Source organism: Haliotis rubra, unplaced genomic scaffold (assembly GCF_003918875.1).
Source record: "Haliotis rubra isolate DU_JTF1 unplaced genomic scaffold, ASM391887v1 Scf179, whole genome shotgun sequence".
Lineage (NCBI taxonomy): Eukaryota > Metazoa > Mollusca > Gastropoda > Lepetellida > Haliotidae > Haliotis > Haliotis rubra.
Genome location: NW_025765769.1, coordinates 135,922 through 150,564, shown reverse-complemented (window position 1 = coordinate 150,564; position 14,643 = coordinate 135,922). Strand labels below are relative to the sequence as shown.

General features: G+C 41.5%; 1 protein-coding gene across 2 annotated transcripts in view; it reads left to right on the top strand.

Annotated features, from left to right (window-relative positions):
* LOC124273259 (probable ubiquitin carboxyl-terminal hydrolase FAF-X) overlaps positions 1-10,562 on the top strand; it is a 51,043-nt gene extending 40,481 nt beyond the window's left edge. For both annotated transcript variants that reach the window (XM_046708473.1, XM_046708474.1), the window contains 9 exons: positions 245-418; positions 1,275-1,436; positions 1,956-2,015; positions 2,439-2,547; positions 2,859-2,967; positions 4,099-4,192; positions 4,580-4,656; positions 4,826-4,895; positions 5,137-10,562. In XM_046708473.1, the coding sequence (XP_046564429.1) occupies positions 245-418; positions 1,275-1,436; positions 1,956-2,015; positions 2,439-2,547; positions 2,859-2,967; positions 4,099-4,192; positions 4,580-4,656; positions 4,826-4,895; positions 5,137-5,526 (1,245 nt within the window). In that variant the 3' untranslated portion in view covers positions 5,527-10,562. The remainder of the gene's footprint in view (positions 1-244; positions 419-1,274; positions 1,437-1,955; positions 2,016-2,438; positions 2,548-2,858; positions 2,968-4,098; positions 4,193-4,579; positions 4,657-4,825; positions 4,896-5,136) is intronic.
* The last annotated feature ends 4,081 nt before the right edge of the window (positions 10,563-14,643 follow it).

The window sequence follows — 14,643 nt, the reverse complement described above, 5'->3', positions numbered from 1 at the left end:
ACATGATGATATGACGGGAATGTCATTTGGACATGACAGCATCCGCAGCACGACATCATAAAACGACAAGAAAGTACGTTTCTGCCATCAATTACAAATCCATGATGGCAAGCTTTAGTTGTTAGTGTAGACTGAATAGGAAGAGAAGAGATATAGTTCGAGTACTTTTGTACCATTTTGTAGATATAGGAAGCTAATTCTCAAATGAAAACTTAATGTCCCCATGTGTGCTCTCTTTTCTCAGAAACAACAGTTGCTTCGGTTGAATGTGCCTGCTCAGTTTATAATGGTGGCCCTGGATGAGGGTGCCGGCCCTCCCATCAAGTATCAGTATGCTGAACTCAGCAAGCTCTACTCAGTAGTGTCTCATCTAGTGCGGTGCTGTGATGTGTCAGCAAGGTGTCAGTGCTCAGTCAATGTAAGTACAAGCAACATGTTAAATCTATGTAGTATTGAAGTCTGTTCAAAAAGTATTCATATCTTCAATTAAGCTTTTTGTGGCTTAAATTTTACTGTCATCTTCTGACAATTAATACCTGCAGCTTTGATTTCTTATTATGAAAGGTGTGGTGTGGTAGCCATTGTGGTTAAGCTGTTCACTTGTCACACCGAAGTCTGGAATTCAATTGCCCACTTGGGTACAATGTGTGAAGCCCATTTCTGTTGTCCCTGACCATGATATTGCTGGAAAATTGCTAAAAGCAAAGTAAAACCTTACATTTTCCTTTACTGGTTCAATTGAATTTGAATTTGTTGTCAAAGTCAGTATTAAACCATAATGTTTATGTAAGGATTCTACAGTAACCTTCACATCAAGACAACTTGAACTTGAGGTAACAAGGCTTTGCTATATGTGAAGCATGGTACCACCATGTTCATCTGGGCCTTGGCTGTGGACTGCCTCCGTGGTGTAGTGGTTAGAGCGTCCGCCCGGAGAGTGGAAGGTCACAGGTTCGATCCCCGACCGCGTCATACCAAAAGACGTTAAAATATGGTCCCTGCCTGGCGCTCGGCATTAATAGGTACAACAAGCACTGGCCAGCTCGGAGTCAGTATAATGTGTCTGAGTGGGGTATTCATGCTTCACTGAGGCATGGTATCTCAGTGGGCTAGCACTATAAAACCAGCTTCAGTCTGGGCTAATACAAGCAGCCGCACATACACATACACACGCATGCATGTCGTCATATGAGCGAAATATTCTCAAGCATGATGTAAAACCCAATTTCACCTCACCTCACATCGGCTGTGATGTATTGACATCCTCATTTCAGGGTCAGCCTCCTCTGCCCAACCCCCATGGCGACCAGCACTGCCCTCAGCCACTGATGGAGATCCAATCTCAAGTGGAGGAGGTGCTGTTTGGCCGCACAAGCTACGTCAAAAAACTCATCGAGGAGTGTAACAACACAGAAGACACCACCAAGTTGCTGAAGGTTGGTCCAAATTGTTATTTAGATTTATATTGTAAAGAGATAATATACAAGCCCAGCCGAGCATTAATGGTGCATTAAGACCAAGTCCAGTCTCCCTGATTCCAAAGTTACTGGCGCTGTCATGAACCTAGTACTGATGGTTCACACAATTTGTTTTTGCAAGCAGTTTTCTATGAATGCACCACATGAGTACAATGTATGAAGCTAATTTCTGTGTTACCCTGCCGTGATGTTGCTGGAATATTGCTGAAAGCGGCCTGAAACTAATCACGCTCACCTACTCTATGAATACCACTGAATGTATGTTGCACTTTCAGTGATAATGATTTGATAGAATATGAAACTTCCTACACAGGGCAAGTGTCATCATTTCATATTAGAATTGACAATACTTAGGTATTTGTTCTTGTACTAGCAGCTCAGTACTAAGTTCCAGAGAATATTTTTTTTACCTCTGATCTTTTATGTAGGTGTTTGCTTATAGGATTTCCCCCTGACAGTGTTTTATTGTGATTTCAGTTCTGTTGCTGGGAGAACCCTCACTTCTCTTCCACAGTTCTCAGTGAGCTTCTCTGGCAGGTATGTTATTCTGGTAGTATGGTTTTATGCTTTTGTCAAGATGTAATTATCAATGGGATATCTCAAGCGATGTCACCATGGATAGTTCTGCTGATGTTTCAGGTTTCTTTAAGTCACAGGGAAAAAAATCATCTATTTAGGGTGTCATCCTTTGTGTTGGCATAAGTCAGTTTGTGGACATATCATGTTCTATAGTATGTTCTACATCCACTATTGTATGGATTTAGGGACGCAAGGGGTCTTCAGTCCCCCCAACTCTAATACAGTTACAAATGTTGGTGGCCACAGTGTGTGACCACTGTGTTATTTTTACACAGAATGTGGGTTAAGTAAGAGAAAGACTTCCCTCTTGTGTAATCTTGAAGCATGTGGTCTTGTGGCAGTAGTCACAGTATGTTTAACATCTGTGCATTATCTCACCAGGTTGCCTATTCCTACACATATGAGCTCAGGCCATACTTAGATCTTCTCCTACAAATGTTGATGCTGGAAGACTCCTGGCAGAACCACAGGATACACAATGCACTGAAAGGTAATTCTTTTATATTTGCTTAGTATGCATATTTCTTCTTTAGCATAATGCAATTTGCTTGAAAATTCTAACAGATCCGAACTTATCTCCTTAGTTGTGGAAAGCCTTGGATTGTCGGCATCATCCCTTAAGAAGTAGTAAAGTGTTACATATGTTATATATGGGATTATATTTGCCCCTTTCTGTGTGGCATAGTAAGTATTCTCAGACTGATATGGCCATACCTTCGACCTCAGTGTGAGGTTTTGAAATCATGTTTTGACAATTGCTGGATGTCTGGTGAAGTTAGAATGATGCTTTTGTTCCACCAGGCATCCCAGATGATAGGGATGGGCTGTTCGACACAATCCAAAGATCAAAGAATCACTACCAGAAGAGAGCATACCAGTGTATAAAGATGATGGTTGCACTCTTCACACAGTAAGTATAGTTCTTACATATTCCTAGAGTTGTGTCCCTTTGGTGTACCAGTAACCTGTGGTTGTGGGTTTGAAGACCAGAATTGATGTAAATATGATTTTAGGTTTGTCACCTTACATTTTTCACCAAAGTGAGAATCCTCTTCTGCATCAAGCAGAATATGCTGACACACTGTAATGTGACTGAAATATAGCAGTGCCATTAAACCTCACATCCCTACCTCCTTTTCTCGGAGGGTTGGTGGGGTAGCCTAGTGGTTAAAGCATTTGCTCACAGGTTTGATTCCCCACATGGGTACAATGTGGGATACCCTTTTCTGGTGTCCCCCACCGTGATATTGCTAGAATATTGCTAAAAGCGGCATAAAACTAGACTCACTCACTCTTGTCTTTCTCTCCCTTTCACAAATAGTTTGTGATTTGAACAGATTTAAAGTAGTAAACTTGAATGAAGGTTGCTTTTTCAGATTTTATTATCCCCCGCAGCGCGTTTTGCGGGGGGTATTAAAATGGACTCCGTCCGTCCGTCCGTCCGTCTATCCGTCCGTCCGTGCACATTTGTCTTTTCCGGAGCAGAACTCTAAAACCGTTCAATATTTCTTCGCCAAACTTGGCACATACATGGATCTGGTGGTGTACTGGTGCCTTTTGGTAGTTTTGGAATTCTGAATAAAATATTTTTGGCGTTTCCATGGCAACAAGTTCGACTTAGCATGAAATTGGTGGTTGTGCTCTTTTCCGGAGCAGAACTCTAAAACCATTCAATGTTTCTTCACCAAACTTGGCACATAGATTGGTCTGGAGGTGTACTGGTGCCGTTTGGTAGTTTTGGATTTCTGAATAAAATATTTTTGGCATTTCCATGGCAACAAGTTCGACTTAGACTGAAATATGTGATAGTGCTCCTTTCTGGAGCAGAACTTTAAGAACCTTTCAATACTCTCCTTCCACTTTTCTATATACACACCTAAATATTTGACATAATCATAACTCGTAGACATAATCATGAAGAGTATTTTGCCATTGCGGGGGATATTGATGACTTTGTCTTCTTGTTTATTTTAGAATGGAGATTTTTAGTCCACCTTCGTCATTTGTAGATATAAATACAATGCTGAGAGATGTGTTTCAGTTGTGCACCTGCTGCTCAGATGCTACAAAGTAATGGAGATCTCAAACGGAAATGGAGTGGGGCTGTTGACTGGTTAACAGATGAGTTGGAGAGAGTAAGTGCGTCTCAAGGAGGGTTTCGTGATATATTGTTGACGATTAGCACAAATGATTTGTACGGAGAGGATGGTTCTGGTTGTAAGCAGTTATAAGCAATTGAGTACTTCTGAATAGGATAGAAATCAAGCTTATGGTGATTGTGTAAATATCGAACTAAGAAGTATGATTAAAAAGTCTTTGAACAGCATTTAGAAGTGATACACATAAAAGGCAATGGATTGATGGAAGTCAAAGTCTTTATTTTTTAGGAACACAAGGTGAATATATGTTTAAATAAAAGTTTACAGGCATTTCTATATTCTTTACAGATTATAAACAATGAAAGTCATTCATTGTGTTTTATTCATTACAATTTCCTTCAAATGATTTCTCCCTTCCTCCAGAGACCATACCCAGGGAATGCACAGTACACGTACAATAACTGGTCCCCACCTGCACAGTCAAATGAAACATCAAATGGGTGAGTAGCCATTGTAGATGTCTAGTTACATATGGTACATTTTCCAATATTAGTGAATTTATCATTTCAATTTGATTATGCTAAATCAATGTGTGAATTCAGTTTTTGTGTTCATTGATAAAATAATTATTACAATAGGATTTGTAAAAATCAGTAATGACTGTTTCAGCTACTTCCTGGAAAGATCACAGAGTGCCAGAATCACACTAGCGAAGGCCTACGAGCTTTGTCCAGAAGAGGTAAGAGATGCAAGGAAATGCTGGAAGTCAAGCGTCTTTGACCTTGTCAAAAGTCACAATGTCTTCCTCGGCAGTAAATGTAATGCGAAGCTTTCCTTCCTGAAATTAGCCCTCTCCATCATTTTCAGTAGATTTTAGTCTTTTTATCTATCCAAAATTTGCAAACCAAGCTTCATTCCATATACTGACTTGCAGGAAGTAATAAGTACAGTATTGACCTGAGTATGTGCTGTATTCCTAGGAACAAGAGGAAGGGGAGCTAACTGATGAACAGGAGGTTGCCAACCAGGAAGACCAGGTTCCCGGATTCCCCCAGCAACCTGGCAACCAGCCACAACCTCAGCCTCAGCCTCAGCCTCAGCCTCAGCCACAGGGCTCTCAGCAACAACAGCCATCCCAGCAGCAACAGCAACAACAACAAGCTCCCCAACCTCAGCAGCATGTGCAGAACAACCAGATCCACATGCAGCCTGTTGCTCACCCAGTGCAACCCAGTAATCAGATCAACAACCAGCTGAACCAACAGGGTCAGCAGCAGGCCCCAAATCCAGGCAACCAGCCGCCACCCACAGACAATCAGGAGACAGGGGAGGAAGGGGGAGATAACTCTCATAGGGGTGGCAGTGAGTGAGTGACTCAACTTTAACAAGGATGTGCTTTGTGATAACAATTTGTGATGGTCCTGTCTAAAAGTTGTGGATTGAGCTTTGTATAGAAGGTCCAGCTTAAAGGTACCGTTTTCCTGAGGAGGGAACAAGGTTTCACTGAATCTAATCTGTGATTTAAGCTTAACAAACTGTGCTTGACACCTGTCAGAAGTTTCATCTGTTTTCCCAGTGATCGAAAGTGATGACTTTGGAATGTTCCTGCCTTGGAATGTTCCCATGGCAACCTCAAGTGTATGTTAGTCCATTGAAGCGCTGGATGGTCAGTATCTGGTAAAGATTTGTTTGGAGTTGTTGGAGTCTGATATGCAACTACTTGTGATGTAAAATATCCACAACAATCAAGTATCTTAAACTTGGTGGTATGACAGCCTGATGCTTGCACTGACGGATCATCAGAATGATATTACCAACATCGCCACACACTTATGTCTGAAGGACACAGACATCCTATGAGTCTGTCAGTGCCAGGATACTTCATTACCGGATGTACTGCAAATCCCATACAGTTGGATGTACATAGCAAGAAAGGAGGAAATAGCATTGAATGCCCACAGTGCCGAATGCAGCTAGAAGTGAATGCAAAGGTAACATCGACCATCTGCTCCTGAATCCCGCAACGTGATATTTATATGATGGTCAAAGGTTTCAGCTTGTTCCATACACTTCAAATAAAGTCGTTTGTCCAAGATGGTTGAAGAGAGATGTTAGTTTTAATATTGCATGGCAATTTGGGAAATTAGGAATGTGCAGGACAAGCTTCAAAGTGTTACTGAGACTATCGATTAATCAAACCATTTACAGACTTGCATATGTTTCTGTATATCAGAAGAACTCCAAGAATATTTAATCTGGATTCTGAATTGTCTGTTCAATAGTAGTACACAACAGTAGATACGTCTGGAAAGCGGAAAAATGCATCATAAATCACTTAAATAGATAGTAAATAGCAAGAGAAGATTTTCTCTCGGTCATTGAGGGTCGGCCCAGTCAAGTTTAGAGACATCCTGATCTATACACACCATGCAGCCTGTAGTGGAAATTAAGCCAAGGCATGTGTTTTTTATGCAAACTCTGCTGTGGTACAGGTCAGTCTCCCATGGGGTGACAAATGAAAATATCTTCATTTATTCCACATGTTTGAATGCTGAAGTTTGTTGTCGTTGTTTCATGAGTTGTTACCATTGTGGTACAAGTCCTGAGTTTACTGAATGTGTTGTGTCCGAGCTAGCTAGCTGCATGTGTGGTATACAAGTGTACTATATGTATGTGATAGCAAGTGGCGAATATGTGGTTAGTATTTATGAACTTGTACAGCAATTTCCCAAGTTAATCTCCCTAATGCTAAGTGGTCCACACTGAGATTTGATGAATAATCCATATTCATATAGACATGCTGATATTTATTACATATTTATTTTCCAACAACAATCTGAACGAGGAGAACTAATTTTGTTTTGATTTTTACAATCGACAAGTGCTATGTGTACCAGTCATCCATGAATTTCAGCTTTTCCCTTTGGTTTTGCAGGAAGTGCTACCATTACTTTGTTCAAATACTGAGGTTAAAGTTTGGGTAAATTTGCTTTGAATCCAAGACATACATACATTTTGTGCCATATTTCAAGGGGGAGTAACTCTAGTTGATATGGAAGTGATGTGGATATTTTCATAAGCAATACGTAGATAGGTTGTTGTTGTACTTGTTATAGACAGCGATTATTTTGTTGATAAGAATCAAAAGCACGTTGCAGATAAATTACTATTTCTGCAGTATTCCATGTTGGTTACTTTTACCAGATAGACTGTATCTCTGTAGCCATGGCAACCATGTCAGCATGAAAAACTCCTGTAGCCACCTTCTCTCTCTTATTTTGGTCTTTCTGGAGAAATGTGTATCTAAATGGCAGACCCAGTGAGTATTTGAAGTCTGAGCAGTTTTCTGTATGTTGACAAAATTTAGTTCTTGATATGCATGATAATCATTCCTGTTTGTGCCCTCACAATCAGCTCCACCTTGATTGCCACGGCACAACCGAGGCTGGTATGGAATCCAATAGTATACAGTTGTGACTGACAGAGTGCTTGTGATGTAAACCTATGCATAGCCATTAATTGAGATCTTGTAACAATTATGGGATCTGTATTTGTAGTGTGTGCAACGGAACGCAGAGTGGTTTCTATCTGTTTCATAGACTTCACACACCAGAGTTTTTATCTTCCAACTCGGAAGAGAACTGTCCCTAACTGATGTGACTGATTGTCCCAAGCCACTCCCTATAGATTCTGACAGCCTTAAGAAGTGTAGCAGATGTTGTTTTGAATGCCAAGAAGTAGGTATTAAATACTTCCAGAAGTAGTTGAAGACTTTACAAAGGTTAGCGCTTCAGTGTAACGGGACATTGTTAGACGAACAGATTTGTGTCCGTTTCCATCTTTTCACAGCAATTTCTCAAGTTTGTGGGGCACAGGTTCATCTCTTTGCTACATCATGTCATCCTGCCTTTAACTAGTCTCTCCCTTCCTCTCTGGACGTTACGGAATCATGTCCAAGAATATGCCACTTGATGCATGCAACTTTGACCCACCTGTCGTGAATGTCGATGCAGTATTAGATAGCAACACACATCTACTTCATTTTCTCCCGAGGAGTGTGGCGGCACTTGCACGATTGTATACGATAAACCAAATACATTGTCAACCTCAGTAGTTGAGAGTCTGACTTTCTTCTGTCAGGGAGAATTTCTAGTGTAAATAATCCCAAGTGTTTGTAAATGATAACACTGGTGTACATTTGAGCTGGCTGTTTGCTTCCTGAGCTCTGTGATGCTAAAGACATGATGTATAGTACGGTGACCAGATAGAGTGTGCATGTATTTATTGATGTGAAGTGAGAGTGATGATGATGACCCACTAGCATGGCCTCTACCTCAACGTCTTGAAGTTTTAGCTTCCTGGTGTCTCCCTTGAAGGCAGAGGGCTGCTGCAGTGTCTGTACGTGGTGGTTTCCATCATAGACTGTGCAGCTGAACTGTCTGTAGCCATTACCCGTTCACTTACTCTATACTGTAGCCAAATAATCTCCATTGTGAAGTCTTGAGAGTCATAGGATTGCTTCAGTTTCCTTGGGTCTTGTGTGGGGCATAGAGCAAATTGCTGGAAAGACAATTAGCTTAGTATGTAATGTTACTAACAGATGAGAAAATGTACAAATACAAGTTTTGATAAAGTTGGGTTATGACTGATCCTTAAGAGCTTTAGTTTGGTTCATGTCTGAAAATACACAGACAGCCTTATGCCAGGTGTGTCCATATTACAGTAAGTGTTGTGTTGAGAAGTGAAAAGAAGGGCTTTATGAAGGTGTGAAACGAGGCCATGCTGTGAGTGAATAATGAATGCAAGAAAATGGTTCTGAGTATAGCAGCGTTGCATCTTTCATCTCTCCTAGTTGTGTTTTAGACATAAGTGGTTCAGCCTTCTTGTTATCAAAGCAGTCTGCACCGGCCCCATCCATGCCCGGCATTACCTTGTCTTATATCCCAGAAAACACAGGGAAAATGCCCGGCCTAAATCTCTGCCTTTTGTATATGATGCACATTTGTGATACTGTATGTAGATTGGCTACAGGAACTTATGCCCACATTGTACAGTATGTATATATTCAATTAAAATGCACAATTAATACAAAAATATGGTGTAGATATGGAGCCTGTGCAGCAGCAGCAGCAGCTACAGTTGTTATTTGTTTGTCTCCACGTTATGCCGCCGAGTTATTATATTATGTACAGCGTATTCTAACTTGAGACAGTTGGTGTCTGTTTATACTGTGTAGCTGCTGCTATTTAATCGCATTATGACAGTGCTATTTGTTTTGAAGTGCTGACAATGTACAAATCTGACAGTGTTGCTGATTTTATGTTAATTACCATGTTTTGTATAATTGGATGAATAAACAAGGCCTCCTCTGATGTTTCAAAGAACAACACTCCTTCCATCATTGTTGTCTGAGAGAAATAGGTTTGATGCCACGTAACCATGGAAACAGTGTTGATGAAGGAGGTGCACATGTATTGGTTTCTCCAGACCCATATTTGAAAGTATTTCTACCTGATGGACTCCAAATTGTAGTGCACATTGATCTGTTGTTTAAATCTCCTCATTTAAGCCATGTTCTTGTTCATGTTGATGACAGCTACTTGTGCACGTCTTGTACTTAATGGGAGGAAACATCTCTCACAAATTGACCATTCAGACCTACTGTCGGTGAGCGACATCCAAGAGAAAGGCCTTGGTTTCTGCAGTGGGTTTTTGTTAGGGGACTTTGCAATTGTTGGAGGGGGCCTTGCACGCTGATGTTGTTAATGTTGAATGGACTTTCAATGGCTGAAGTCAGGACAGGCTGAATGTTATTTAGTTCTCTGTGTTTTCAGTATTTGTGGGGTTTAGCCATTGTTGGTTCCAGTAATGCAGTATGCTTATGTTAGCATTTCCTTCAGTGCTTTCCATGTTGAGAAGCATACTCCAATTGTGGTGATTAGCATGTGTAAATAATGTCAATTTGTGTGAATGGCCCTTTGAGGATACTTCCCCCCTAAATCATCAACATGGCACGACCCAAATGTAACAGCAGGTCGTACCATTTTGACGTTTGGGTTGTGGGTTTGCAAGATGTTTCCTGTATTTGACACAGGGATGATATTGTAAACGGCTGCCAGAAAACTCCCTTAGCCCAGAAAGGACTCATTGGTGTGATCTGGTTGAAAAGGATCAAGCCATACTGAGAAGAGGGGTGTGAGGTGGGACTTCTCCTGCCCAAGGGGAGATAAGGACATGTGCTTTCAGGACCGTTGTATGTGTATGTTGACTACAGTGTAAATCATAATATTTTCACATTTAGCTTAAATTATTTTATAAAGAAATTCCAACTGCATTGACATAATGTTGTGCACAGTGTTTGACTTTGTACAGAAACAAAAAAAGAATAAATTACTTAGAATTACAATATTGGCTTGTTTTATGACTTGATTATTTTTTTGTTATCAAAGAATATTGTAGTCAATATGATTCTTGTGTCGTAAGAGGCGACTAACGGGATCGGGTGGTCAGGCTCGCTGATTTGGTTGACACATGTTATCGGTTCCTAATTGCGTAGATCGATGCTCATGATGTTGATCACTGGATTGTCTGGTCAAGACTCGAATATTTAAAGACCATCGCCATATAGCTGTAATATTGCTGAGTGTGGCGTTAAACAATCAGACAAACAAACAGCAACTCGCGCCGCGACAGTGTTCGAATACTGCCCGAAGCGGCATAAAATCACACCAACTGCGACATTTGGCAAGGTTTCATGACGTCCGTCGTAACTTCCACATCAACTTACCACCATCTTTGTCTTGTATTCATAGAGATAAAAAGGACTAAACTCAGATCTGTTCACTTCCAAGTTAATTTCGATTAAGTTATTCCACCACCAATTTGCTAAAGTATTATAAACCTGTTCAGTCATACAAAAGGACAGCATTATCACATAAAGACGAAACCCGTTGTAATCTGTTAAACAATATAGGTCCACAAGGCGTTTATATATTTTGTAAAGGCGAATACTTTGTAGCGGGTGATCATATTCGGTGATGGTGTTGTCATCGTACTGGTGATCACGATCTCAATCACTGGGTTGTCTGATCTAGACGCCACTATTTACTTGATGCCGCTATGTAACTACAATATTGTTGCGTGCGGTAGTAAACAATGAAACACACACACACACACACACACACACACGGACACACACACACACACACACACACACACACACACGGACACAGTCACCCAACCACACACAGGCACCCACCCACCACACAGAGGCACAGACACACGCACATGTGAGTGCAGTACTATTGAACGCAAAGTTACGCCCCCTTTCACATCCCCTCACCATGATCCATAAACTGTTATTATTGATCTGTATGCAAATGTGTTTATTGTTACACTAAATAATTATCTAGATCCGTTAAGTGTTATTTATTCGGCAATAACAATTCAAAGAACACTTTTGTGCACAGCCAGCGAATAAAAACGGCTTAGCTACAACAATACAACAGTACGACATGGCGGACGGGACCACATTATTAAGTGCCAACAAAGCACAAGTCTCAATATAGCTATATATGCCATTAATAAGAACATTAGCAGGCAGAAACCGCAGGTTCTCGACAAGCCACGGGGACATAAGTCGAGTTGATTATTTCTCTGTCGAATTACCCCTCGTGTCACCAGGTACATGAGAGCGGTTTCTGTGGGCTGTGACAGTGGTTTACGACGGAGATAATGGGTTTGTTGTGTAGTGAATGAGTGCCTAGGTTTCTTTTTTAACGAAATTCATAAATATAATGCAGGCTATCTGTGACTCATCGGAAAGCAATATTTTCAAATCTGAATTAAAAATAATCAATTATTTATATTATACAGTAAAGTACAGTTGTAACGTGAGTGAGTGAGTTTAGTTTTACGCCGCACTCAGCAATATTCCAGCTATATGGCGGCGGTCTGTAAATAATCGAGTCTGGACCAGACAATCCAGTGATCAACAACATGAGCTTCGATCTACGCAATTGCGATACGATGACATGTGTTAACCAAGTCCGCGAGCCTGACCACCGGATCCCTTTAGTCGCCTCTTACGACAAGCATGGATGGGTTACTGAAGATCAATTCTAACCCGGATCCTCACGGGTAACGGTTATAACGAACCCAAAGGGTTCGAAGTTAGGCTCAGAACTTTTCAGTCTCCCCTTTGTTTCCGTTTACAACGAAACTTTGTCAGAGGGTAAGTGTGGTGAGTGAGTTGGGTTTTACACCGCTTTTAGCAATATTCCAGCAATATCACGGCAGGGGACACCAGAACTGGGCTTCACACATTTTACCCATGTGGGAAATCGAACCCGGGTCTTCGGCGTGACGAAGAACGCTTTAACCACTAGGCTACCTCATCGCCCCGTGTATCCATTGAACAATCCCCCTTGTGGAAACAGAGCTTTGTCTCCGTCAGTTCGTTACAAGTGTGTTCCTTATAAACGTAGTTTAATGTACGAACATTCTTCAAAGCTTGGCTCAGAACTTTTCAGTCCCCACTTTTGCTTCCGTTTACAACGAAACTTTGAATATGTATGACAAGTTCTCGATGTGGACGTGATATCACATCAACGGTCCTATGAAACAGGGTTAAAGGGGAGCAGAATGTTTGCTCATCTGTGAACAAAATTACCATGACGTATATTTGTTTCATTTACAAACCTTTCTGTGACTTTTGTAGGTCTGAAGCAGGGTAAATGTGCAGAATATAGTTCAAAGAAACACTATAAACTAAATGTTGCTGGTATTTCTTGCAAGCCGAAATAACAAATGTTCGGGATAAACTTCATCAGCAGGTCACGGTAACAAGGCCAGATATCCAGTCTCATATCATAAACATTCATCTGAATTTCAGTCCACACGCCAATTTTGCCCTTTTTGATGAGATGTGACCCTCTCTTTCAATGTCCCGTCAAACATCTGTATTACCTGCCAACAATCCACGCTCGTGTAAAAGTCGGTTCAACCAGTTCTTTTCCAACTTTCAAATTAAATGCAGACAATGTCCCAATCCTTATTTCTAATTATGTTACGAATTCACCAGTGACAGGTATTTTAGAAATGCGTCTTTGCAAACTCAAACTCGCCTTTGTACTTTGTCTTATTACCCGTGAAGATCCGGGTTAGGATTGGTCTTCAGCAACCCATGCTTGTCGTTCGAGGCGACTAACGGGATCGGGTGGTCAGGCTCGCAGACTTGGTTGATACATTCCATCGTATCCCAATTGCGATGCTCATGCTGTTGATCACTGGTACTCCCGATACAGGCGCTACCAGTACTTGATCTACCACTAGTACTTAGTACTCCCGATACAGGCGCTACCAGTACTTGATCTACCACTAGTACTTAGTACTCCCGATACAGGTGCTACCAGTACTTGATCTACCACTAGTACTTAGTACTCCCGATACAGGTGCTACCAGTACTTGATCTACCACTAGTACTTAGTACTCCCGATACAGGCGCTACCAGTACTTGATCTACCACTAGTACTTAGTACTCCCGATACAGGCGCTACCAGTACTTGATCTACCACTAGTACTTAGTACTCCCGATACAGGTGCTGCCAGTACTTGATCTACCACTAGTACTTAGTACTCCCGATACAGGCGCTGCCAGTACTTGATCTACCACTAGTACTTAGTACTCCCGATACAGGCGCTGCCAGTACTTGATCTACCACTAGTACTTAGTACTCCCGATACAGGTGCTGCCAGTACTTGATCTACCACTAGTACTTAGTACTCCCGATACAGGTGCTACCAGTACTTGATCTACCACTAGTACTTAGTACTCCCGATACAGGTGCTGCCAGTACTTGATCTACCACTAGTACTTAGTACTCCCGATACAGGTGCTGCCAGTACTTGATCTACCACTACCGTCCTTAGTACTCCCGATACAGGCGCTGCCAGTACTTGATCTACCACTAGTACTTAGTACTCCCGATACAGGTGCTGCCAGTACTTGATCTACCACTAGTACTTAGTACTCCCGATACAGGCGCTGCCAGTACTTGATCTACCACTAGTACTTAGTACTCCCGATACAGGTGCTACCAGATCTACCACTAATGCTTGATCTACCACTAGTACCTTAGCTACTCCCTTGATACAGGTGCTACCAGTACCTTGATCTACCACTAGTACTTAGTACTCCCGATACAGGTGCTGCCAGTACTTGATCTACCACTAGTACTTAGTACTCCCGATACAGGCGCTGCCAGTACTTGATCTACCACTAGTACTTAGTACTCCCGATACAGGTGCTACCAGTACTTGATCTACCACTAGTACTTAGTACTCCCGATACAGGCGCTACCAGTACTTGATCTACCACTAGTACTTAGTACTCCCGATACAGGCGCTACCAGTACTTGATCTACCACTAGTACTTAGTACTCCCGATACAGGCGCTACCAGTATTGATCTACCACCGTCCTTAGTAC